The sequence below is a fragment of the Mus pahari genome, chromosome 4, assembly GCF_900095145.1.
Source record: "Mus pahari chromosome 4, PAHARI_EIJ_v1.1, whole genome shotgun sequence".
NCBI classification, from domain to species: Eukaryota; Metazoa; Chordata; class Mammalia; order Rodentia; family Muridae; genus Mus; species Mus pahari.
Window position 1 is genome coordinate 52,165,018 of NC_034593.1, and position 27,824 is coordinate 52,192,841.

At 41.2% G+C, this 27,824-nt stretch overlaps 1 protein-coding gene across 4 annotated transcripts; it reads right to left on the minus strand.

Moving 5' to 3' along the window:
- Positions 1–3: 3 nt before the first annotated feature.
- Igsf10 (immunoglobulin superfamily member 10) lies at positions 4–26,217 on the minus strand. 4 transcript variants are annotated; one of them, XM_029537709.1, is made up of 8 exons: positions 26,093–26,217; positions 25,442–25,627; positions 22,912–23,106; positions 21,456–21,585; positions 18,084–18,474; positions 10,015–14,265; positions 7,793–8,693; positions 1,152–3,622 (listed from the first exon to the last, which is right to left on the minus strand). In XM_029537709.1, exons 3-8 carry the CDS (start codon positions 23,103–23,105, stop codon positions 1,714–1,716), a joined length of 7,776 nt encoding a protein of 2,591 aa, XP_029393569.1. In that variant the 5' UTR covers position 23,106; positions 25,442–25,627; positions 26,093–26,217; the 3' UTR covers positions 1,152–1,713. The 4 variants fall into 4 exon arrangements, with proteins under 4 accessions (XP_021051489.1, XP_029393569.1, XP_029393568.1 ...); XM_029537708.1 differs by having other exon boundaries at positions 25,442–25,721; XM_021195830.2 differs by lacking the exon at positions 26,093–26,217 and having other exon boundaries at positions 4–3,622; positions 25,442–26,020.
- Positions 26,218–27,824: the final 1,607 nt, after the last annotated feature.

A 27,824-nucleotide genomic window follows, 5' to 3' on the forward strand; every position in this document is an offset into this window, starting at 1 on the left:
CATTTTGCACATGAAGGCTATGGTTATTCCTTTGTCGTTGTTTGTTTTGTTTGATAAGATGAGGAAGTTAAATGATGCTAAAGCCCTCTAGTTCTGAGATGCCGAGGGAGGTGAGGAAAAACCTAGAGCTGTTTTTCCCCTGTGCGTTACAAGGAAAGCAACTGGAATTTTAAATTTAGTTATTATATTTGCTACCACTTAATTCTGCATTCTGAGAGGGTTTTTTTTTTTCTTTCATAGCAAATGCATGTGGTTGGCATTAAAATTGTCCTAAGGAAAAGCTCTATTGCAGAACCTTGTCATTTGCTGGGTGGGGTGCAGATAGGAAATTAAAGACCAGACCTTGAAATCTAATGGAATTGGGTATACTTCCCATTTCTGGCTATAAGAACCCCTTAACATCTGTGTTATATTATAAGCTGAATCCTTAGAGGGTGACATTTCGTGTTTTATGTACCCTTCTTCACCCAAAAGTAGAGGGAGATTACTCTACAGTGGGTATCATTTGACCTCTGGCAGCCATAGAGTACCAATGTTATCTGTAGTCAGCTCATGTCTGAGGTAGGGGCCAAAAGAAAGTAGGCATTATGGAAAGTGGGTATCAAGTTCCAGTTGAGTGGCATGCGCTAACAAAGCTCTTGGTCTTAGTGTTCTGGGCTAACTGAATGACTTTTGCTTTTTTTACTTACAAGGCACCTACAATTTATAAATAGACGAAATTTGGACAGAAGCCAGAGAAGTTATTCTAGAAAATCCCAGCCTTTAGAATAAAAGAGGTAAACCATATGATACTTCCACATATATTTGGGTTAAATTAAACATGTAATATTAGTACGGTGAAATATAAAAATAAAACCCGCAATTTAAATACAGTGAAACTTCATTATATAGAAGCAGTTGCCTAGACTCTTGGAGGGATTCTGCCTTAGAAAGTCTGTCTTAAGAATGGCTCCGAACCATGGGTGCCTGAGCTAGGTCTTAAAGTTATAAGGAAGCTTCATTGTACCTCTAAAGCATTTCAGGACGACAGAGGTGTGGACAAATGTGAAACGCGCTTTGCACTTCCCAATGTGTGAGCATTAGGCTGCCCTTTACATGTAGAAAAGCTAGCCTGCATTTGTTTTTTGTTTTGTTTCGTTTTTAATGCAGGTATTAAAACAATGGGAACTTTCAATGTGAACAAATGGTAAACTAATAATCATAATCCAAACAGTTTTGTGGTGTTTTCTGTAGGTTTTATCAAAATGTTTGTAAACCAGTGACAAAATATGTGTGCATTGAGATCAACACAGACTGCAAACTTAATCTTTCACATTGTCTCCATTCATTCTGTGTGCGATGTTTGTAACATTGGTGGAAAACAGACAGGAGGCAGCTGGCAACTGTTAGCGGGAGAAAGGTCTTTTTACTGAAAATTCAGGTGCATTCGCCATTTGTTAGTTTGTAGTGGATCATTTTCTCTTAATGTTTTTTATTATTTGTTGGCAAAATCAAAGTGCCTTAAGTTAAGAGTTTGCTTTGAAATCCATAGAAACTCAGTATCAGTTCACAATGCATTAATTTACAAGTCTCATTGCATGTCCATTGTAAATTTAATACTGTAAATGTATTCAGATTCATTTACATGCCTATGGCTGCCTTTGATTAAACTTCTTCCAAAAAATAAACTCTGCAGACGTTGGCTTTTGTTCAATTTTAGTTTCTCCCTTCCTGTCAGAGGACCTGAATGTAAGTCGTTGCATAATCTGTACCAAGCAGGTTCTGTGCTCTGCATTTATAGACTCCAGAATCTGAGGTTCGGAGATTCTGAATGACCAGAGTACCTTGTGGGGGAAGCATCTCACTTCTGTGGGGCTTTCTTTCTGTTGCCATTGAGAGCAGGGAGTGTCCCGGCGTCTCCCATGTGATTTCTGGCTTGGGGACTCCTAAGGCCACACAGTGGAGCTGCATTGCTTCTCCTGTCCTTCTGAGCATGTTCCTGGGTAGGTAGTTTATAATTCGGGGAGGGTAGGCCACAATCATCACGGGAACACTGATAACTGCCTGGCCAACACTGTTTTGAGCCTTACAGATATAATTTCCTTTGTCGTGAGCTGTCGTTTCTTTGATGACCAACGTGCCATTTTCATGCAGTATGTATTTTCCATTGACTTGAGGTCTGTCGATTACAAGGCCACCTGGTGTAGTCCATTTGATGTTTGGCTTAGGGATTCCATCAGACACACAATGCAGGGACAGCGATTCCCCACCGATACTCTTTATCATCCCTGGTTCGTATGTCAGAATGACTGGCTTCTGCCCAATTTCTAACAGGATGAGTTTCTCGATGTAGCCAACCTTATTTCTTGCCGTACAGCGATACTTTCCCGACTTGCTCCGAGTTGCTTTGTAAACGATGAGAGAACCATTGCTTGCCATCAAATATGGGGAATTTTGTCGCCCATTAGCAAATTGTGTACCATCAGGTAAAATCCAGATAATTTCAGGTGTTGGGTTCCCATCCACAGAGCAGTTCATTGCTACAGACTTGCCAACCTGGGCAACTACTTTTTCATTGAATGGGTTTCTGAATGTTGGTCTTCTCAGCATTTCCAGCACTTGTAACTGCACTACCAACACACTCTCTCCTCCTTCGCTCCGAACCACACAGGTGAAATCTGCAGAATCAGAAAGCCTGATGTTCCGAATTTCCAAGGTTCCATTTTGATGCACTGTGATTCTGCCTCCGTAGTATGGAGCTGTGAGGAAAATATTGTCTGGCATAATCCATGTGACCTGGGGTGGTGGAACCCCATCTGCTCTGCAGTCCAAGTGTTTTTTGGAGTGCTGAATGGCTGTGGCTTTAATAACAGTTTTGTTTGCATACAGACCATTGATTAATGGAGGCTTAGAGACAATATCCAGTTGGTATGTCTTAGTGTCATCCCCACTAGGATTTTGAGCTACACACACATACTTCCCAGAGTCAAGCGGTTTCACTTTATTGATGGACAAAGTTCCATTGGCATGAAATTTGAACCTGTCATTGGAGAATGAAATGACATTGTTGGAAGGCAGCAACCAAAATACATTTGGCTTGGGTTCACCAGTGACCTCACAGTCCAGGACAGCTGTGTCTCCAGCCCTGATCCTTACATTTCTCCTGTAGTTTTGCCTTATCCGTGGGATGGCCGTTAAAACTGTTAGGTGGACTTTCATTTCATCTTTCCCTAAGGTGTTCTGGGCAGAGCAAATATAATCTCCTTCCTCTGCCATCCCGACTTTGTTGAAATACAAGGTTCCATTGTGGAAGAGGGTGTACCTTCTGGTCCTATAGCCACTATCATCAGCTTGTGCTACATTGTTCACCACTGTTCCATCTGGCAAACTCCAGGATACCTCAGGCACAGGGGAGCCCGAGGCCTTGCAGTCAACTTGGAAATCTTTCCCGTGGAGCACTTGCTTCTTAAAATGCTGCTTATGTTCAATTTTGGCAGGTGTCAGTCTTAGGCGGACATGCATCAGGACCAGGTCATCTCCCATTTTGTTTCTTGCCACACATAAGTAGTCACCACCATCTTTTTCTGTCACTGATCCAATAACCAAGGAGCCATTTGGGTAGACCTGGATCCGACTGCCCATCCTAAGGAGAGAAGAGGACAAATGTGAGAACGCAGTGGGGAGAAGTGGGGCTTAGATGACTCAGTTGGGAGGCTGCCTATTGCACAATTTTCAGACCTGAATTTGGATCTCCAGCGCCCACAAAGAGTTAGGCATGGTGGTGCACATCCATAACCCCAGGATGGAAACAGCTGGCTCCCTGGAGCTTGCTCGACAGCCGGTGTACCTGAAGGATGAGCTCTAGGATCAGTGAGAGGCCCTCCTGAGAGTAAGGTGGGAAGCAATTGTGCAAGACCCCGGTGCTTATTTACTTCTGGCCACCACATATGCACACACCAAGATGAACATGAGCATGCCTTGCACAAACACATTAAAAAGACTAAACATTGTCACCAATGTAGACACATTTACAGAGTACGATACTATGTAGAAGCGGCCTTATTTATAGGATGTTACTTCCCTCCAGCCTTACTAAGGTGTCTGGCACAGTTGAGCATGTAAGTAATTTAGTATGAAATTGTGACACATAGATAAAATGAAAATAATTGTCACGATCAAGGTCATCATCATGTCTCCCACCTCTCCCTCTCCCTCTCCCTCTCCCTCTCCCTCTCCCTTTCCCTCTCTTCCTCTTTCCTGTCCTCCCTCTCTCCTACATGGCATTATCTATATGGATTATTCCTTAAAGCTGTTAAAATGAAGATCTAAGTCACTTATTGTTATCTAAGCCATTTGCTTAAAAAAAAAAAGCTTTGTAACAAAGCATAATTTGCTGGACAGTATTATTTTCGAAATGGCCTTCAATCAAATCTTTTTTATATACAACTTTTAAAAGCAGCTCATTGGTGAGAAGGATGCTGGAAGTAGCCAGTTCTTAAGACGTTTTATGCATCAAACAAATGGATCCACAAAAATAGCATTTTCTGCTAATGGAAAACAACTCATAGGGATGTGCTAAGTTAATGCCTGATGCTACTTTTTAAATGTATTAATGAAGCAACTTTTTAGTTATTTAACTAGAAGCAATGTGTCCTCTGCCTGCTGAAGAGAACAGCAATCTAGGAGGAATTAGAAACTCAATCACCTGCGTAATTGACACAGTTGACCACCAGGTGGCAGAGCCTAGCTTTAGTGCTAAGAATATACTCAACCACACCTGTGTATTTCCCCTTTCTTTTGGCAACATGAGGTAAACAGAATAGTTGGAGCTCATGCTTCAAGGCTAGAATGTTTGAGAAGTGATGTGGGGTAGGTCTAGGCATTGGGTTTCTAGCATGATGGTTATGTGTAGCAGACACTAAGGACTAAAGCCCTAAATGTTGGTTCTTGACAGTCCCTCCCTTAAACTGTGTTAGCATTGACTGGGGCCAGACTTACGCACATTACTTGGTTTCTCTTAGCAGTGATTCAGATAGAGTTGGTCAGGGACATTGACCTCGGTGCTTGGACAAATTTTCAGGTTGCTTACAGGCCATTAAGTTTGAGACCCAGACTCAAATTTTAGTGTGCGTCACAATTGCCTTAGGGGCTTCTAAGAACACAGACTCTTTATCAAAACAATCCCTGCTTCTGATTCAAGTTCTTGGTTAATGTTAATGATACTGGTAAAGAGGCAACCTTAAAAAAAAAAAAAAAAAAAGCCTAAGGTGACAGGCCTCAAATCCAATCCACCATCGTTACAATATGTAACATCCTCCATTAACCAACACTTGAAGAATAGTGACATAAGAAAAGGCTTATCTGCTTAGGAGAGGGCTGGGAAATTCCAAGTGGCCTTGAAGTGAAAAAACTTCAAAAAGAGACAAAACAGTTTGCCAAGCCTGACTTCCCCTCAGCTGTCAACTTGGCAAGGCCTAAAATTAACTGAGAGTCTCGATTGGTGGATTTTTACATACTACACTGGCCTGTGAGAATGTCTGTGGAGGATTGTGTTGATTGACAAAGGGGTACCAGCCCTCCCTAATTGACACCATCCCTAAACATTTTGGTCTGACCTGTGTAAGAAATCTAGCAGAATGTGATGCAGTGAGTAAGCAAGCAAGCAGTGTGTCTCCGTGTTTCTTCTTCAAGTTCCTGCCTTGAGTTTGCCTTGAGTTCCAACTGTGAGTTCTCTCAATGTTGGACTAGAACCTGTAAGCTGAAACATTATTACTACTTACTATAGTTAATAATATTGTAACTTGACAAGATCTAGAATCACTCAAGACACAAGTCCCTAGACAGACCTAAGAGGGGTCATCTAGGTTGTCTAGGTTAGGATCTGAGCATGACTGGAGAGGTTTTATTGATTAATTGAATTGAAAAGACACACCCTAAATGTGGACGGTGTCTTCCAGCAGCAGCAACATAAGAAGGTCCAAAGCAAGATTATTGAAGCCCTTTGACCTACTTCCCCTGTTTCTTGTTAGTAAACTGATCTACTCTGTGGCAGCTGCTTTTGCTGACATCAGAAGTTAGCTTCCTTGGTCTGTCAAATTGAACTGAAGACCAGGCCTTTAGTGCCAGACTGGGGTTACTGACACTCAGCTTCAGGAACAGTGCAGCTACTGGCTCTCAGCATTGCAATGTGAAGACAGCTATTGTAGGACTCCTCAGACCTTGTTGTGTAAGCCAATTGTATTCCTGATTAATGTATATTTATTCTTCTGGTTCTGTTTCTCTAGAGAACCCTGATGCTACAGAAACACAAAAGATTATTTTAAAACTACTATGAAAAAGTATATGGCAAAATCACATGAATTTTAGAAGTACTGAGCAAGTTTCTGGAAGCATGTGGCCTTCCAAAACTGATCAAGAAATAGAAACAGTAATTATACATTATAGCAGTAATGAAAAGTCTTCTGTCTAATAAAAATCTTAGTATCTTACAGCTGTACTGATGGTTTATATGAATATGTAAAGAGTTACTTCCATTTCTTCTTAAAGTATAAATAGGATGCCAGGAACTCTGGCAACCCATTTCCATCATTCTAAACCAAGACACATCAATAAAAAAACCCATACCCATGATGAACACAAATGCAAATTTTCTCAATAAAATATAGGTAAACTTAGTTCAGCATTTCAATATGTTCATAGAACATGATCAATTAGGGTTAACCCGAGGAATGCTGGGATGGCTTAACATTTCAAATCAATAAACTTAATACAACACAATCAAAGACAAAGCCATATGACTATCTTTACAGATGCAAGAAAAGCTCTTGGTAAGACTCAGTGTCCTTTTATAATGAATCAACAAATAGATACCGAAGAAACATATCTCAAATTATTAAAGCCCTATATATGAAAAATCTACCATAAATATCACACTGGACTAGAAAGGGCTAAAAGTGTGTCTTCTTAGGAACAAAATTCTCTGTTTTCACTGTTCTTACTCAAAGCCAAAAGAATTGTTAACCTGTTGTCTCAATGAAAACCCCATCAAAATCCCAATCACTTTCTTCCAAGAGGTAAATAAAGCAATCCTATAATTCATATAGAGCTGCAAAGAGTCAGAGTAGCTGCAGCAATTCTGACTGTGTGTGTGTGTGTGTGTGTGTGTGTGTGTGTGTGTGTGTGTGTGTGCGTGTGCATGTGCACATGCATGAGAGAAAGAGCCAGAGAGCAAGCTGGTGTTGTGAAACTAAGTACAAAGTTGATAAGTGAAATATTGAAGATACCAAATGTCAAGATGGAAAAACATACAGAGGAGAAAATATATGTAAGCATGTGGATTCTAAAGTTCACACTCTCTAGCTCAGCATTTTAAAACTTTACATCTTAGTGAACTACAGTTTAACATTTAAGGTAATTTTGATTCCTGAAAAACCTGAAAATTAATATTGACATTTAAATTATTCATTATATTCTGTACAAACTTACTGTAATACGAGGGGAAAAAAACTTCAGTTTCCAAGTGTCCATGAAAATTCATGTATACTATGTTTAATTTCTATTGAATGTATATTTTAATATATAAGTGTAAACGGAAAAGTACTCAGCTTCATCTCTTTCTAGCATTATATAAAACCATTGCACAATGTCATGAAGAATACAATTTATAGTTCACAAGCTATAATTTTTGCTTTTCAGAAAGAGGATTTAATATATAGTGAAGAGTATACGGTGAATATCAATTTTTAGGAAGAGCACAGTAAAAAAAGGTTTGTATAGGTAACATCAAGTAGATAATTCTAACAGAAAGGCATACCTGTGCCACTGGTCGATGACAGCCTTGGATGGTAACTTCCAGATTATTGTAGGTTTTGGATCCCCAGTAGCTGAGCAGTTCAGTAGTAATTTCTCACCCAAATTCACTTCTGTCCATTTCTGTGAGGCAGTTTCTATCCTGGGGACTGTCTCTTGCTCTTCCACTCTAAGAATCACTACCCTTCTCTCTGAGCCGGAGGAGCTGGTAGCAATGCATTCATAAGCGCCCCTGACTGAAGAAACGATGTTTCTTATATACAGAGTCCCATTTGGATACAAGAAAAACTTGGAATGAGTCAACTGCAGTGGTTTTAATTCAGTCCCATCATAGAGAACCCAATGAACACTGGGCTGGGGAGTTCCTTTTGCAGTGCAGGGCAGTTTCAAACTTTCACCTAAAACCCCAACGATGGCTTGCCTCTTTTGTTCTATAATAACAGGGGGAGCTGTGATGACTTGTATCTTAACCAACAGTGAATCCTGGCCAGATGGGTTGTTGGCTACACACTTGTAAAAACCACGATCGTAAAGACTCAGATTATGGATGATCAATGTTCCATCGGGTGTTACCCAGACCTTTTGGCTTCCCTCGGGTGTTTCCGAGACCACTGTTTGGTTTGCAAGTATCCAGGAAATTGTAGGTCTTGGCATACCTTCCACTCTACACTTAAGTTTCACAGTACTTCCAGAATGAGCTGTGATCTCCTTGACATGTCTCTCCAGAATCCTAGCAGGGTAGGAGACCACAGACAAAGTGACATGAAGATGGTCTACACCTAGTGGATTAGAGGCAGAGCACAGGTACTGTCCACGGTCCTGAATGCTGACCCTCTGGATGGACAAGGTGCCATTGGGAAGCACATGAAACCGGGTTTTCTGTATCCCTTGGGATATGTCACGTCCTGATAAAATGAAAAAAAAAAATTATACATAGAATTCATGATCATTGTTGAACTGACAAAAAATACAATTTAAAAAGCACAATCTTCAGGTAGTTAAAGCTGTTTTTCAATTTTTTATTCATATAAATTTAAATTTAAAATCCAGATAGTTCAACATGACATTTATGTAAAATTATATATATATATATATATATGATATATATATTATATATATCACATACATATCACATATATATATATATATATAATCAATTTTCAAAGTATTTTTGGCTTTAACATTTTTATTCATTTATTTTAATGTTTTTATTTTTGATTAGGTCATTTCACCCCTTCTCCTCCCTCCAATTTCTTCATTTATCCCCTCTTGCTCTCTTTCAAATTTATGGCCTCTTTTTCTTTAATTATATATATATATCGAGAGAGAGTATATACTATATAAATTATAAGTATATAAATATATAAATATGATCTGCTCAGCCTAAACAATGTTACCTATGTGTATATTGTTTTAGTGCAGACAATTTAATATCAAATAAATAATTGGTCCTAAATGTTGTTTTAAAATGTTTTAAGACAGAACCTAATTTTATAGCCTGGGCTGGCATTGAATTCATTCCCATTGCTGGCAGTATAGACATGTACTATCCTATCTAGCCTTAATAATTATTCTTTTAAACTTTCCTTATCAATACATTTTATTGATTTGTGTGTATATGTATGGGCACATGCATGCCATTGCCAGTGGGTAGTGATAAGAAAACAATCTGCCATGTCTGTTCCAAGCTGACATCATCAAGCTTGGCAATGGGTGCCCTTTACACATGGAGCCATCTAGCTGCCTCCCAAACCATTCTTAACACATTATAAAAAAGAAACGCCTCTAGTCGGGGTAAGAGAGATGGCTGAGCAGGTAAGAACACTAGTTGCTTTTGCAGAGAACCCAGGTTCAGTTCCCAGTGCACACATGCTGGCTCACAATTCTCAGTAATTCCAATTCCAGGAAGTGTGATACCCTGTTCTGACCTGTGTTTACTTCAGGCACATGTGACATGTGTGCATATACACATATGCGGGCCAAACATGCATACACATAAAATAAATATAAAGTTTAAAACCTTCTGGTAGGGGCTAGAGAAGTAGTTCCAGCTCCAGGAAATCTGGTACCTCTCCGTGCGTGAGCGCGCGCACACACACACACAAAAAGTAAAATCTAGCTTTTATATTTTGAAGAAATTAATTGGTTGGTTCTTTGATGACTATCCTGAAAGATCTGATCATGTCCCTGTTTTGTAACTAAGGTATTGCTAATGGTTCCAAGTACCTGATGAGACTCTGGTCCAGTGGATGGTGGGCTTTGGGTCTCCAACAGCCTCACAAGGAAGAAAAACATCTGAATTAGTTGCAACAGTAAAGCTTGCGGCCTTTCCTCCAATTATTCTTGGTTTCTTCAGTATAATCTTAGGCAGAGAGTCATAGGGTAGGTGTTTGGAAGTTGGGTTTTGAGCAGGTTTCTTATCAAAGTCACTCTTTTCTGCATGCCTTTGTGCATTCCAATGCAAGGCGTGAGTGCTGGCCTCTGGAAAGCTGAGACGGGGTGACAGGCTTATTTCTGGCCTTTTGCCCTTTTCAATGGTTTCTGAGTATGACCTGAGCTGAAATTTGTTTTCTGGCCAGGGAGAAGGCTTCCATTTAGAATCCTGTGGTTTATCCACTCTTGGTGCTGGCATAGGAGTGGAGGTTAACAGATTAGAGAGGAGAAAGTCAGTGGTTCCAGTTAAGATCTCAGGATTGGGGCTAGCCTCTGCTGAGGGTTGCTGCAGATCTGTATCATGCCTTGAGGATTCATATATGGTGACCATTCTATCTGACGTCATCTTGAAAACTGCTGGGACCTCACTGTCTGTAACCACACCCTTAGTGAAGGGAGGAGGGGAAGGCGTAGGCACTCGGGGTGCCCCACTGCTGAGGAGTGGTGGCGTGGCTGAGGCTCTTTTCATGGCGGTACTCTCCTGTGATTTGCTCAACAGAGTTGTTTCCGAAGCTGTTGTATTTCCCCAAGTATGAGTGCATTTCTGGGACAGTTCGGTTATGCCCAGGAGAGAAGCTGCTGAGTGAGTTCTTACAGTCCTACCAGTGTCTTGTCCCGGGGAATGACTGAAAGCCAAGGGAGTATCAGCTGTTGTTGGAACTGAGTATGTGCTATAGCCAGAAATCTGCCTGGGGGTGATGATTTGGCCTTTCCTGTTCTTCAGAGACCCCTTTGTTTGGTCTTTTGCTTTTTTGGATCGTGCTTCTTGGGTTTCAGAGATAATGGCAGATGCAATAGCAGTAGGACTTGTCACTGTGGGGGTTTCCACTGACAGGGAGCTTAATGTACCAGATCTCTTGCTTATGGTGCTAGGAAGCACTGGGGAGGAGTTGATGAAGGGCTGCTCTTTCCCTGCAGGGAGACTTCTGGCCCCTTGTACTTCAGTGCCATTGTGCGGAATGGCAGCCATTGTTGCAGACTGAGCTGGCATCAGACTTGCCGAGGGTGTTGTAGAACGTGGGGAGGAACCATGACCTGTGGGTAAAAGAGGAGCTTTTTCAGGAGGCTTAGTGACTGTGTTCTTTTGTAAACCAAACTGATGCAGATTCTTTAACATCCCTTCTTTGTTAAGGTTATTTGCAAAGATTGGGTACCAGGGAATTTTCCTCCTTGAGAATTTTGTGCTTGTTGCTTTTGTTGGTATTGAGGGTTGGCTGAGCGGACTGGAAAGTGGTGGTGTCACCACTGAATCTGTTCCAGCTTGGATGGTCCTAGGCGTGCTCAGGTGACCACTATTGTCTATAGTAGTTTTTTCCACGGATACAGATGTCGGAGCAGAAATCATGCTTGCTTCAGTGGGAGTTATGTGGGTACTTTCACTTCGGAAATATTTTATAGTGGTTGTTAATGTCTCGATATCTACATCTTGTTTCTTCTTAAATAATAATGATGGCTTCTTGACCACGGTGGTAGACTTTTCTCCTATAATCCCAACATTGTTAGCTTTGGGGAGGGTACTGTGGGATGAGCCTGTAACTAACAGTGCTGCTGTAGCCATGGTGAGCCTTTCTGTGGAAGAACAGGTTCGGCACATTCCAGGGGGCTCTGTGGCTGAAACTTGACTTATATTTCTGTTAGCAGGTCCCTTGAGTGCTGGCCTCACAATCCTGTGTCTATGCCGACGGAGAACTGGGGTTCTGTGTGGACTTATAACTCGCCCTCTGCTCCAAATTGTCCTCTCTCTTCCCAAGTTACCTGTACTGTTGTTTCTAGGAGTTCGAAATAAAGAAGGGGCAGTGGTGTGGGGCTCTGAAGGGTGCTTGGAGAAGCCTGGATCTTTAGTAGTGTGAGCAAAGGAGTTATTACTGCTAACTCTACTTACTCCTGTTATAGGTATCTGAGGTCCATAACTTTCTGTTGGATTTACTGATGGCAAGACTGTATTGGCTTTGTTGGTGAAGCTACTAAGCATGTTGGTGTAGCCATTGGTAGCCATGGCTCCCCCTGTTGCGGGGTGTGCCCTTTGGGAAGATGTTCTCCCCACCCGAGCAGAATCTTGAATTTCAGCTACTGATGGAAAGATAATGATTGGGTTTTGGTGTGTTGTATCTTCTATTTTGCTTGATACAGGTCGGTTCATACTCTTTGACCCAGCTGTACTGTCAATAACATTAAATAATTTGAAATCAGGAAGGTGCTTGGGTTGTAGTGTTTGCGGATTCACGGTTGAGGAGACTTCTGTGCCAGAAGCCGAACTTGTCACAAAGCCATGATTTACTGGTCTAGAGTCAGCAGTTGGTGACCTTTCTGGGACACCAAAAGCCTTAGTTTTCAGAACCGTGAATTCTTCATCTGGAGGACTCAGGCCAGAGGCATCTTTTTCGTCCCCAGGGAGTTCCACAAGTGGAAGAGCCGGTGGCATTGGCTTTACTGTGGTATTTTCTTGCTTCCTTAGAACAGAATTTTTCTTTGCTTTTTCTAAAAGTGCTGCCCAGTGTTGGGGGTCTATTCTCCGAGCAGAGAGAGGGAGCTGCCTCCTGTGCTCCCTAAATCTCCGGAGAGTGGAATCCCCACGCCGCCGATGTGTTAAGTCTCTGTGTTTGTTTTTCTTACGTACACCAGAGACTTGTTTTCCATCCTCTGCCCCTGTCAAAGATGATGCAGGGTGTTTCAAAGATGGTGGCTGCTTAAGGAGAACACTGGGCTTGGATTCTTCAAGTCCAGATCCATCTATGTCACGATCATGCTCAACTGTCCTTTGACCTTTCATTTGGACTGAAACTTGAAAAATGGAAAAATCAACCCCTGATGGGTTGGCTGCTATACAGCGGTAATAACCTTGATCTCTTGATGTAACCTGTAATATTCTTAAAGTCCCATTGTTAAGAATTTGCCTGTCTCTTGATGACTGAGAGAACACAGTGTTCCCGGGAAGAATCCAGCTAATAGAAGCATCTGGAATACCAGTGGAAAGGCATGGAAGATCGAGTGTCTCACCTATAACTACTGTGTGCAGAACTCCATTTTCACGCTTGTTTTCTACATAGGGCTCCACCACAGTTATCCTGTATGTGAGAATATCTGCATCAGCATCATTGGTGCTGATGCAATGGTAAAGACCTGCATCAAAGCTATCAGCCATCTGGAGTTCTAACTTCCCCTTTTTGTCTATTAGGATTCGCCCATCCTCACTAACATAAGGGGCTCTCACTTTACTCCCATCAGCTAAAACCCATTCCAAGTGAGGTGAAGGGTCACCTTTGCCTGGACAGTCCAGGGCAATAGTGCCGCCAACCAAAACAGTATGTTCCAGTCTGGTATTGTTCTTCATCAGAATCATGGTCCATTTGAGTTTCACAGGTCTCATCTCTGCCTTTGGTAACATGATTTGAGCATCAGTGGAAAATTGGATCTGTAATGTGCTAAGTGTGGTGGCGGTTCTGTTGAGCTGCAGGGAAATTTTTTCTTGTTGGAACCAAAAAGGATCTGCTCTGAAATCAGCCTCTATGTTGGTAAAAGTGTCTTCAGGCCGAAGAGCCACCTGTTTATATTTGGGAGACAGCAGTGGAGTCTCAGTACGCTGGGGCTTCCTTTCTAATATCAGAGGAGAGTCACTGTACCAAGCTAGGAGTTGCCACGCTGGCTGGATGTGATTATAATTGACACTGCACACAAGATTTGTTGAAAATGACATATTTAGCATGATGTAGTCATTTTCTTCAGTGAATGAAATTGGTAATGTCCTAGACGGCTTTTGTATACTACAGATCACATTGGCCTTATTTCCAGACAGGTCTGTCATGTTCAAAGACAAGGAGCCAAAAGGTTCTATGAAATCTTGAGGTGAAACGGAGGCAGATCCATTGTCCTCCTCAATACCCAGGCTCTCTGACTTCAGTGCTGGATCAACGGTTGGCTTTGTACATAGGAACGATCCAGATGGTGCTGTAGCCATAGATCTGCCTTTAGAGATCCTGGGGTTCATGCAAAGGGGACATTGCTGAGGACTGGAGGGGCTTCTGTCCTTCTTGCATTTTATTATATCTAGGAAAAAATCATAACTTAATTATTCTCAGAAGTTGTGGTCTCTTTATCAATTAGCACATGAACACTTTAAAGAAGTGTTTTCACTGGGACTCAAACAGCAATTTTGAAAATTTAATATTTAATGGCTGAGTTACTATGCTTTGTGCTTCTGAAATGATTTCTAAAAATATATTGCCCACACATCATGCTACAATATATAATATGCACAGGTATGGGGGTTTTATTTGCCTTATCCATAGCAGCATTTATTATGCCTAGAAAGCCCTGGCTATATATTTAGTACTTGATAAAAATTGATTGAATGAAACATTTCCTTATCTAGAGAATCAAAATCATAAGCTTACATTCAGCACTTAATAACACTACAGTTCCTCACTCCAAGGTTTTAGGACAGTTATAGACCTTTCTTTACCATACTTAAAAAGGTAACGCTGCTTAGAAATCTCTAAGACCTGGGATAGTAGTAAAAAAAAAAAAAAAAATGCAAGCATTTTTCCATTACCCAAAAGAACAGCTTATGTTCTAGCTTAGTAGAAAGAGGGATAGAGAAATGCAGACAGAAAGATAAAGATGCAGGATGAGCCAGCAAATAAGATGTGAATATTGATAGAACACGGAAGGTAGTGGGAATGGACAGTCCTGGTTTCTTTATTGATGGTCCTGTTACATGAGGGGTCTTCAGTAATGGAGAACCAAGTTTAGTTGGGGAGAGGAGAGACTGTGTCCAGTAATGTCAGAGTTTGCAAATCACATACTACTAGTCACAAAGGCACCCTGTTTGGGCACCGAGATGACATATACTTGGCCATTTTAAATAGTGCTCTAATGAGCACTATTTAAAAGCTGGTCATTCAATGCTAGATAAGAGGTATAGAATTTTCTCTGAACCAAAAACTATAGTCACATAGTCTGAGACTTCTGTGCTGTTCCATACATACAGTAATTCCTAAACCACTTGCTGAACATAGCACATAAGAGAAACGTTAGATGTCTTAGATGTGATTCATGAGAACAGTTTCACACATGTGTGGTTTCCTTGCAAAGGTCCAAGCAAGTCACTCTAAACCCTTTAGGTGTGTATCAGTCCTCACATCTGAAGTTAACCATGGTCTGAAAATATGAACTGGAAAGTCCCCCAAGTAAACCTAAGTTTGAAATTGCATGGAGTGCTGAGTACCCTGATGAGATCTCATCTTGTCTCAGTTGGTCCCACCCCCCGGCACAGGACACAATCATTCTTGCCCATGTAGGCACAGGAAATATGTTCCACACGTAATAGCATATAAATAGCAACCTCAGGCATCTCTAAACACATGGTATCATAGTGTTTGTGTCAAATAATTCCTCTTTTATTAATCATGCCCTTTGATACAAGAGTGGAAATGCAGACAATCATGTATGCCAGAGAGAAGTTACAGGCATGGTTCCTTTCTAAAGAAATTTCTCAATTTAGGAAAGAAAAAAAAAAAAAAACACATATTGCAAACACCTGCTGGAGTTATAGGATTTATGGTAAGAATGTAGCTGTGAAATTAGGAAAAATGAAAAAGAAACTTGTGTTAATTTTGCTAACATATTTTAAACTTCAAGAGTTAGGGTCATGGTGGACAGAGATAAACACAATATTGTTTGGTACGACCTCTGGTTTTCTGCATCCACTGTAAGTCCTGGAGAGCATCCTTCATGGACAAGGGAACACTACTATACTTCCATGTGCCATGCAATCCCACAGTCATTATTCACCAAATTTTATAAAAATAAAAAATGGGCAGATGAGGTAGGTAGAAAGAATGCAAAGCTTTGAACAACCACAAGGAGCTTTTTTCCAACACCACCTGCCACCTGCTGACATGCTGTGTACCTTACCTGCTTGTCACTGCCCTGGATCTGATCTCCTGAAGCTGAGAACGTAGCCAACTTCTGGCCTAGTTAAGCCTCATCACAGAATTAGGCTCATATCTTGGGGTGTTGATGATTGCTTGTACCTGGACCAGAACTTTCAGGCCTCATGCTTGCGCAGATGCAAATCCTACTGTGTCACTTCATCTGCTTCACACCAGTTTCCGGTCTCATACCAGTGTTTTCCATCTCCCAGCCCTGCCATTCTAGGCCAAGCCAATGGCGTGAGCTGTCTGTCTAGCATGCTTAGTCCCATTGCTCATTATACGTGTCTCAAGGCCTTGACCCTGATATCCAAACAGCCACCTGCTTTACCTCTCCCAGTACCCTGCTTTCCTCTCTAAACCTTCAGCTCTCACCATTGGAATGTCTTGTTTGAATGCATGCCTTCCCACAGGACAGTAAGCTAGGTTGGTTGATCTGTATGTCAGATTCCTGGCCAGGGGATGCCCAAGAAAGATGCAGTTCAGTAAAGACAGAAAGAAAGAAGGAGTGGGCAGGGAGAAAAGGGTGCAGGGAAGTAACAGGAAGGCAGACAGCTGGCAGGACTTCAATTCTGTCACACGTATTTATTAACTTTGCTACTGGGGATGGTTTTACGGACACTACACTACGATTTGGCATTGTAAAGGTGTTACACACATAGATATACATAAGAGTCGAGCAGTAAGACTTTAGTTTTATATCCGTGAACAATGCATGCGGAGAAAATGTCAAAAGCCTGTATTTATATGAAAGCAATACCTAAGAACCTAAGAACGAAAGATGCAAGAAGCTATGGGTAAATGACATTGGATTGCAACAAGCATCAGAGAAACAGCCTCATTGTGCCTGTGAGAGGCTTTCAAATTGCTTAGGGAATATGAAAAAAATTGAAGTATAAGGGTGATTTGATTGATTGATAACTCTTGTGAAATTATCAGTAAGCCAATACAAGCACAAGAGAACCTGTCATTTAGACATTACTGAAAGATTTTAGCCCTAATGGGTTTGTCTGTATTTGACGTGTGTGTGTGTGTGTGTGTGTGTGTGTGTGTGTGTGTGTGTGTGTAACTATATGGCATATATGTACATTGTATATTGGCACATGATGCACACATACATTTAAAAAATCTTTTTACACACATGTTTGAGACATTAGAACCATGGATAACTAATAGATGGTGTACTTATTTCTTTTCACCATCTAAATGGCTACATAATAACAATTTAACAAAAAGTATTAAGTACATACTGTGTCCCAGATCTACTGCAGAGGTTAGGAATAGACAAATCAGACACAGCAGAAGGCAGCAGGCATTTCAATCTATAAATCAATTCTGTAAGTCTGGTATACTGTTCATTCAAGAAAGGAAGCACAGGCAACCTACAGGAGTGGCGAGGTCCTGATTCTCACGAGGATACTCAGATGAGCAGTGTGACTCCCTTGTGGAGGTAATGCTGAGCAGAGCTGCAATCCCGGAGCACATAAAGCGGAAAAGGAAGGGAAGAGCTATAGGCAGAGGCAACAGCAGGATTCTGAACTGAAACAGATGGAGTGTGTCAGCATCTGGAACACAAATTGCCTGCCTGAGAAGGGCGGGGGCTGAGGGATTTAAGAGAGGCTGAGAACAGGCCTGGGCCATACTAGAGGACCTGATAGTTAGGCCAAGAACCATGGGCTTGATTCTCCAAGCCACAGATGAGGAAAGTTTTCACACACAATGCCACGGAGTAAAGTTTCTCAGCCTCCCAGCTTCCCGTTATCCCTCTGCAGCATCAACACAGCTGTGGATGGATACAGAGTTCATTGTCATTGGTCATTCTGGGGACTTCATTTTCTGCATCTACATTATCTAGGACTTCCTATTACAGACAACGCTCTCCCAACTGATTCCTCTTTTTAATTACTACTAAGAAACAAACAAGATAGATACCTGGGTTTCCCTGCATCCACTCGGACAACCACTTTAAATGGCAGTCACAGGTCCATGGGTTTCCATGCAAGTAAAGGCTTTCTAGGTTTGACATAGAGGAGAGCATTTCTCTTGGGAGGGAGGTCAGGAAGTTATCAGACAAATACAGGTACTTAATGAAGGAGGTTTTAAATATCTGGAGATAGCTCAACGAGACAAATGTGTCTGGATGGAGCTTCGTCAGCCGGTTTCCTTCTAGATGTACCAAGCGGAGCAAGGTGAGTCCATAAAACGCCTCGGGGTTGATAAACTCAATGTTGTTGTGATCCAGGTGCAGCCGGGTCAAGCTCCTGAGTCCATACAAAGTATCCTTCTCGATTATTTGGACTTTGTTATAGCTCATTTTTAAGACCTGTAAAGAAGGATATGGGCATATTTGTTTTCACAAAGGAACTTTCACAAAGAGAGAAAAGTTTATAAATATAGAAATATGTTGAGATTAATCCCTATGGGACCTTAACTCCAACTCAATTCAAACAAAGTAGTTGCCAACTAAACGTGACAATATTGGAGCGATTAGTACATACATAAGCAGTTGTAAATATTAAGAAATTTAGATGTCATGGTTACTTTTAAAGTCTCTTTAATCTTTAGTTCTGTGTAAGAGTGAGCATCATGCCCTGGACTGGATTCAGAACGCTAAGTGGACTCAGGTGGACAGGATGCAGTGAGACAGGATCTGTGCCCAGGATAACTGTTGAGGCTGGGTGATAAGTGCACAGAAATAGTGTTATTATTTTCTTAATATTAGAATACAAAGGAATGTAGTGGACTATGGAATTTTTGTGCATGTGTCCACATTTTTCTTGTTCATTTCCCTCTCACTGTCCTCCTGTGTGCCTCCGCCCCGCAACTGCTTCCCTTCCTTCTCCCAGATTGCCTCACTAAGTTGATTACACTCTTCTGCCTACTTTTGTGTATGGTAAAAAGCATTAGTAATAATAATAACAATAATAATAATAATAAAGAATGACAGTAAGAGTAATTAATAATAAAAAACTTAAAAAGCAGTTTAAATACATTTAAAATTTATGAGACTATCAATGAACTTCAATTTCCACTTTAATATCCTTATTGAATAATAATTCTCATGCAAAATGTTTTGTTTTTAAATTTTAGTGGTTTTAGTTAGTAAACAAAAAAGAATTTCTTTATGGTGTCTCCACACACATTGATCATGAACTTTGCCTCTCATTAGTTCCTATTGTCTCCCTCTCACTCCTGTTAGTTGCGATCCTTCCCTAAACAATTCCTTCCTTTATGTCAATATATTAACATATCTAGATTCCACCCATGAGAGAAGCTATGGTATGTGACTTTCCTCCCTACCATCTCATTTCACTTCCTCCTGCCCCTTCATTAGGCCCTTCTAAGGGCACAGCATGCTGGTTTATACTATATCTACCTCAACTATTTCGTCTTAGGAAATTTTATTTTCCTCAAATTAAGACCAATCCACATCAATAGTTATTATTTTTTAATCTTTTCCTGACCCTAAGTAACATCTTCCTCTGTTTGCTAAGAATCCATGTATTTTAAACATTTCATATAAATCTAACCATGCAATATGTGGCTTTTTGTGCCTGGCTTCCATCACGTAGCCGAATGTTTTCAAGATGTTGCAGCACGAATCAACCCATCACTCCTTTCTATTTCTAAACAGCACTCATGTTACACAGTTTATCCACTCCTCAGCTGGCACACATCTGGTGTGCTGTCTTTTTCAGTAATATGAATTTAATTGATTCCGAATTAGAAGCCAAAAAATTTTGAATTTTTCATGATGCTTTAGTATCCATCAAATCCCTTCCTGATTAGTTTCTAATCCCTTTCAATTAGTTCTAAGCATACCATTTTTTTAAAAAAGAAAAGAACATGAAATACTAATAAAAACAATAAATTTTCCATATTTTTCTGATTTGACCTAAATTGTAATCTCTTCAAAAGAGAATTTTCTGGAATACCAACATCCCTCATAAATAAAAGCCAAAGTGAGAACATAGACAGCTTTTCCCTAAATGTTACCTGGGAAACCCAATGTTTCTCCATCAGAGAAATACCTGGCTAAGAGAATAAATGTAGGTGGAGAATTTCATGCAGGATACATGAACAATTCCTCCTGAAGATACATGTCCCTCAACATCGTTACATACAGCATATTATGCACCCTATGTCAAAACACCAGACATAGCTCCAGCTTTATGTTTAAAATCTCTGTGAACAGTAGGTATTATTGCTTTGATTGCTATTATGTGCTGCATGCAAATTACGATGAATTTTATGAGAGATATGTACTTTATTGTGCTTTTCATGAACAGCAGCATTGCTTGCTTAAAGAGTTGAATAGTTGCCTGCATCATCAATTAGCTTCTCAAGTATCAAGGATATAAGCAGAGAAAGGGCTCCCTCCCTGTGCAGTCTCTTTTGTTCTCCTCATTCTCATTGCTAGATTTGTCTAATTCTTTAGTTTCCCACTTCAGTGTGTGAAAACTCTTACTGCATTTTCTTCATTTGTGGGAATAATTTTAGTTTCAGTTTGAAGATGATAGAGGATTTAAAAAGTAGAGAAAACTGAAAATTTGTAATGGTTTTTAAAATGTTATTATGTTAAAGACTGTCCTTGTATTAAGGGATCCCATTCTCCTTCCAGACAAACAGGTGGAAACAACCTTTTATGGATAAAATTTAAAGGTTAGTAATCCCTGAAAATTGATTTATTTTCCTTCCTTCTCTCCTTTCTCTCCCTTTCCTTTCTTTCCTTCCCTCTTCATCTCTTTTTTCCTTTCCTTCCCTCCTTCTCTTCCTCCCTCAATTCCTCCTTCCCTCCCTCCCTCCCTCTCTCCCTCCCTCCCTCCCTCCCTTCCTTCCTTCCATTTTCTTTCCTTCTCTCTGGGATCCCTTATGCATGCATGAGTAGAGACCAGATGTTGGCTATCTTCCTTGATGCTTTCCACATTAGTTTCTGATTCGAGTTTTCTCACTGAATATGGAGTTCACTAACTGGATAGAGTGCCTGGCCAATGAGTCTCTGGGATTCTGATACAGGTGCTTCCCAAGACTGGAATTGCAGGTGTTTGCCACCATGCTGTGCTTTTTATGTGGCTATTGGGGATCCAAACTTAGGTCCTCGCAACTGTGTAAGCATTTTGCCCAGCAGTTTCTTAATATTCAAATTTTCACATAAAATTGCATGACAATTGAAATCCTTCCTTGATATCTGCCTCTAGTTTACAGAATGCTTATAGAATGCTTCCCATGGGAGTAGGCAGCTTTTGGGTGTACCCCACAGGTCCACCTCTCTTCTCAGCCTCCATCACCCTGTACCCCTCTCACCTGCAAGGACTGCAAGCCCGAGAAGGTCTTGTCATTGACTCTGTGAATGCCATTACTGTGCAGCATGAGTAACTCCAGTCTGCTCAGGCCAGAAAAGTCATTTTCTGTCAATCTAGTAAGACTGTTATACCTGAAAAAAAAAAAAAAATCATTTCCGACTTCAGATGAATCTTCAATCAAAGTCCAAATGTCAAAACGGAAACAAACAGAAAATTCCCTTTTGCAACTGTGTTCTGGTTAAGAAGCCAGGGCACTGGCTTGTGCAGGTGGGTGTGATTCTGCGCTCAGGCCCAGATTACACTCTGGGTGTGGTCTGGAGACTTTCTGTGCTCCATTTTCCTCAGCTATAAAGTATAGATAACAGAATTTAGTCCAAAGGTGTTATAAACACCAGCATCTTAATGAGGGCTATTATTGCTGTGGTGAAACATCATGAGCAACAGCAAGTTGGGGAAGAAAGGATTTATTTGGCTTATACCTCCACATCATTGCTCATCACTGTAGGGAGCTAGGACAGGAACTCACACAGGGCAGGAACCTGGAGGCAGGAGCTGATGCAGAGCTCATGAGGGCTGCTGCTCACTGGCTTGCTTCTTGTGACTTGCTCAGCCTGATTTTTTTTTTTTTTATAGAGCCAGAGAAATAGTACCATGCCTGCCCCATGAATCACTAATTAAGAAAATGCCCCACAGGCCTGCCGATAATCTGATCTTATTCAGGCATTTTCTCAGTTGAAGTCCCTTCCTCTCCAGTGACTCTAGCTTGGGTCAAGTGATCATAAAACTTGCCAGCACAATAAGCAAATGCTCATGGCAAAGCACCCAGCCCACGGCCCCTCCCTCATAGGGAGAACACAATGGCAGTCTTTAGTGTTTGCAATTGCTTCCAAGGCACTGGGTATACTGTTATAATCCTTGTCCCACCCCCATATTCCTTCCTCCAAATGTGAACAATAGTATTTGGCATACTGTAGGTGCTCACTAATGTCACATAGGTGATGGCATATCCCATTACTTGTGCATTTATACACATAAACAACTTTTCATAAACCTTCAAAATATCACCATAATTTGTCAGATTTAGTAAGTCAAGTATTTTAAGTAAGCCATTTTGTGATGGGCATTTATAAATTGCAAAAGAAATGCTGTTTTTTTTTAATATTCAATGACAATTCCTCTTGCTTGATTGTTAACAGAAACTGTATCTTTTTCATTTAAAATTTATTCAGAATAAAGCTGCCCCACAATTACGAGGCTCCCAAACAACTAAGAGGGGCTTCAAGTTCTAGTAAAAGACTATTGGGATAAAATGCTTATCGTCTCCACAATATAAGGTTTGTATGAACCCATTTTAGAAGAAAACTATTAAAAGTAATCACAGGTGTTTTGGGGGGGGGGAAGTACCAGAAAGATCAGTGGTCCCTCTCTGAGAGGGGGATCAGGCAAGGTCCACACACCCTAAATTGACTCGTTCCACATTGGCTGGGATGCCGTCTGGGATGGAGGTCAGGTACCGAAATGTACAGTGCACCTCTGTGGGCACATAGCAGGCACAGCGGCGAGGACAGGCCCTGCTCCCGGGGGTGACCACCAGGCAGAGGGCAGTGAGGGAGATCAGCAAGCGGCTGACTTCCCTGCCTCTCTTCTGCATCCTGAAAAGACACCACACCAGAGTTATAGAGCCAGTTCAAGCGAAGACCTAGGCATAGCATACATAGCAACTCTGGGAATAATTGGGGATATTTTCTTTAAGAGTCGTAACTGGTTAATTTAATTCACACCTTTTTTTTTAACATTTAAATATGCTCCATACAATTTTTTCCTCCCCCAACTTCTTCCAGATACTCTTCAGCTCCTTACCCACCCAACTTCATGTTCCTTCCCTCTCTCAGAACAAACAAATGAAAACCACCACCACCACCACAACACAGTAAGAAAAAAATGAAAAATCGCACAAAAAACATCTATGGTGCCAACTTTGTATTGTCAACTATTATTGGGCAGCCCCCCCACCTCCCCCTACAGTGTGGTTGTTATACACAGTGTCAGACTGGAGAAAACTGGTATCCCCCTCCCAGCAGGCAGCAATTGCAAATGGCTTCTCAGTTAGTAGTGGAACTTTGTGTCTACCTCTCCCTCCGTCTCTGTGCTGGAATTTCACCCCGGTTTGAACTTGTGCCTCCTGTCGCAGTCTGTGGTTCAGTTAGCATACAAATGCATATGCTTCATCACAGCACCTATGTTACTACGCTCTGTTCTTATTAACTCCTCTCCTTCTTATTGCTTTCTCTCCTACCCACACCAGCTAGTTAGCTTTTCTAATCACATGAATGCCTATATACACATGTACAGATCAGAATAGTATGTAACTAAATAAAACTCTAAACACACATGCACACATACAATTGTAAATCTAACTTCTGTTTGTCAGAGAAGCTGCATGGTGTTTCCTTTCTGAGTCTGTCTTGTTTTGATTAGCCCAATTGATTTCCAGTTGCACCCATTTCCTGCAAATGTCATGATTTCACTTCTTGATGGCCACATGGAATTCTGTTGTGCACATTTCCACATTTTCTTTATCCGTTCATATTTTGACGGCTACGTAAGTTGGTTCCACATTTCTTAGCTGTCGTGAATAATAAATAATGTAGCAATAAGTGCTGTGCAGACTTCTCTTTGTTACATACCCAGTTATGGACTGGTAGTTCTAGTTTCAGGGGTTTTGTTTGTTTATTTGTTTTTTTGTTTTTTGGAATTCCATAAGAACTGCAAAAAATTAACACCCTCCCCCAATTATCCAATAAATGAATAGACTAGTGCACTGAAGGAAAGACCTGAAAGATTGTTCAGGGCATCCAAATTGACATTCCTTTGATCCTATCTCATCCCTCTCAGAATGAACATCATCAAAAAGATGAATGATGACAACAAATGCTAGTAAAGTGTGGAGAATGAGGCGCCCTTATTCCCTGGAGTGTAAACTGGCACAGACGTGGGAAACTGTTCTCTTTATAAGCCAGTGTGTGCTAGCCTCCCATTGGACTTCATCACTAAATGGGCTTATTATATCTTCATAGCTTCTCATTTCCCAATGGAAAGCAGGATTCCTGTCATTAGAGACCATAATAATGGTGTCGGGACAATTAAAGTTCAAAATTTAAGTCTCATTTGCCCAAGAGCCTTTTATACTTTCATATACATTTTTAAAATATTTTTATAAATATAAAAATAGTACATGTGCAATTTAGAAAACTCTGCATCAGTAAATAGATAAAAGTTTATATATATATATATATATTTCACATTGCATTTATGAATGTACTTCTTTATATGATCAATTTTTATAACATTGTATTGTTTAATATGTGTTTTATTTATTTGACTTAACCTTCCGAAACACTTTTACAGCTGTAATAACCCACTAGAAAAAAGGTCAAATTTCTTTCTAGCATGTCTGCAAGTCCTTGCCAATAAGGACACATGGGCCTTTTCAGAGCCAACTAATGATCAGGGGGACGGTAAACTGACCAGCTGGGAGGGCTGAGTCTCAGCCCAGCACGATAGCAGCCACTCTGACTTTGCAGGCATAACACTGTCTGCTCTTTCTCTGCTTGGAAACACCCCTCTCCTGAGCATGGCCAAGGAAGAATTCTGCTTCTCTTGTTAGAAAATATCTTTAACCCACACGTGGCGGAGGCTCAGTGATCCCTCCCAACCTGGAACTGTTATGAATGAATTTAACCCAAATTAAGACTTACTAATGATTACTTCTATGCCTAGGCTGTCACTGTTAGATCACAGAGTATTTTTGAATGCTCTCTGCGTGATGATTAAAAAGCAGATGGGCTTGCTCTGGTGGCTGGGAAACAGAAGCGACTCTATGCACCTTAAGAGTTAGTTACTAGAGAATAGAGCCGTAAATGAATACCACATGAATTCCCGTACACTTAAGCCTCAAACTGTATTTAACAAAAGAGTTGGCAATACCTGAGCTCTTCTGTCTTGCTTTTGAATCCTCTTGTAACATAGGCAGAGACAGGAAATCTTCGGAGGAGAGCCTTCACCGGGTTGAAGGAAAGTTCTTTGCTTCCAAAGGGAGCAAAAGGCTTAGTAGGCTTCGTCTTCACTAGCTTACAACGGGGGAACTGACTCTTCAGAGAACTGGAGGCGCGTCTGTTATTTTAACGGTATCATACATTTCTAAACTACCAAAGCTTTCCTTTATCCGACTGCTGCTGCTGCTGCTGCTGCTGCTGGAATGCTCCTCCTTCTCCCTCAATAGTATAGGTTAGTTAGTTCTCGTTAAATTCACCTAAACTTACAAGTACTAATCAATCACTCCTTCTTTCTGAACTCCCAGGCGTTTCTCCTCAAATTGCTTGCTTTGCACAAACACGTCATCAGTGTTTATGAAAACGTCCCAGGCTACATACAATCCTTCCCGCTCGTTTTGCTTGGCTTCAGTCACTGAAGCGATGTTCCCTTGGTCACTGCTTTTGTCCCAACTCCCCTCCAGTACTTTCCTTTTCCTGGACCCTTCTGCCCATCCCACCCTCTGCCTCGCCCTGAACCCCAGCTCCCACATCTACCAGACTCTCAGGGTCCCTTCACTTCCCGAGAGGATTAGCAGCCGCTCACCTCTGCCTTGGGCCAATGGAATTGCACCGCCTTTGGGGTCTGCTCAGCCTCTAGGGGTCTTCACTCGGGAGGAGGGCGGGGCAGGTGACGCAGCTATAGCCTCCGCTTCTGGGAATGGGCGGGCCATCGACCCGGGACCACCAGCGCCAACCCAGGCTCGCCTGCGCATTTTGCTCCTCCCGAGTTGGGAAGCCCTGGGCTTTTCCTGTCTGGTGGCTGGCTCTGTGGCCCAGGCTGGTTCAGGGGCTACAAGTTCTTTCCTTTCCTGACCTCTCCCATCTCCTAACAGGGGGAGGGGGAATCTAGACATAAAAACAGGAGAGGTACTATTGCGGGGGAGGAAAAGGATTAAGCTTGGGTGGGTGAGTGAGCAGATGATGCCCAGGAGAAACTACAGGTGTGTGTGTGTGTGTGTGTGTGTGTGTGTGTGTGTGTGTGTGTGTGTGTAGAGTGGGGCAGAGGGGGTTGGAAGTGGTACCAAATATGCTGACAGCATGTGATATACTTGAATAAAAAAACATGTCATGGACCCTGTAAGTCTTCACAGCGAATATATGCTAATGATGGTGGTAACAACAGCAATAACATTCAAAGACATTCAATAACATTCAATCATTGTGGTTTGTCCTGGGTTTGTGGCTCCCCTTCTGCTTGCAAGTTGAGATGGCAGTGAAGTGAGGTGTCTGACTTTTGCATATACTCTTCCGCCCTGGGAGAGACACCTATCCTCTTCCTCTTTGTTGGTTATCAATGTTTGAGGTGTACAGTATGAAATTATGAGCTACATGAAGATAAAACAAACATATCCATCACTTTATTCTCTCTGTTTAAATGTGTGTGTTAGTAAGTTACACTCGTTTGCTGTGTATCTTAAAACAGAATTATTAAATACAGTCCTCATATTATACATTAAGTCTCTGGATTCCTTCACTCTGTAGTTGTTGCTTTGTGTTCTCTAATCAACAAGTATCCTTCTCCGTCCCCAGTTGCACAAACTACCTTTGTATATATTCTACATTTTTGACTATAAAGGAAAAACACCCCATAAAGAGAACATACAATACTTATTCTGCATATGGCTTAGTTCATTTGCCATGGTATTTTTTATGGTTTTGTTGTTGTTGTTGTTGTTTTAAGTTGTGATGAGGGTTATCACATCCTATTGTAAGGTTGGATGTTATCCTGATACATCCAACAGGATGTATCCAGCAGGAGGATGTTCCTCCAGCAGGCTTCCACCATTTGAGAAATGTGACTAAAATGACTGCTTTATCCCTGTGGTTGAAGCACATGTGAGTGAGCCTTTGATGAGAATTTGGAATAAATGTTTTGGAGCAGATGTTCTGAAGATGTGCTCCTAGAACAAGTAAGTTCTTAAGCTCCATCTCTCAGGCCCATCACAGAGCATCCTAGGGCAGAGGCCTAGGGATCTTTGTGCTAACAAAATTTCTGAAGGTTTTTGATTGATGGATTATGAAAATAATTTATAAATGCAGATGATATTTATGGAAGATTTACTCTGTGACAAGTATCATAAGCTTTTTTTTTAAAAAAAAGTAAGTTTATTTCCATGTTATAATAGCATCCATGAGCATACAAGGAACACATTCACGCTGCTCTCACTTTAGACAGGTGTGGAAAAAAAAAGACTCATCTCAGGTAATACATCTTGTAAGTAGAAACAGTACAGTTGATTCAAATCCAAGTGACTGGGCTCCACAGAATGAATGGA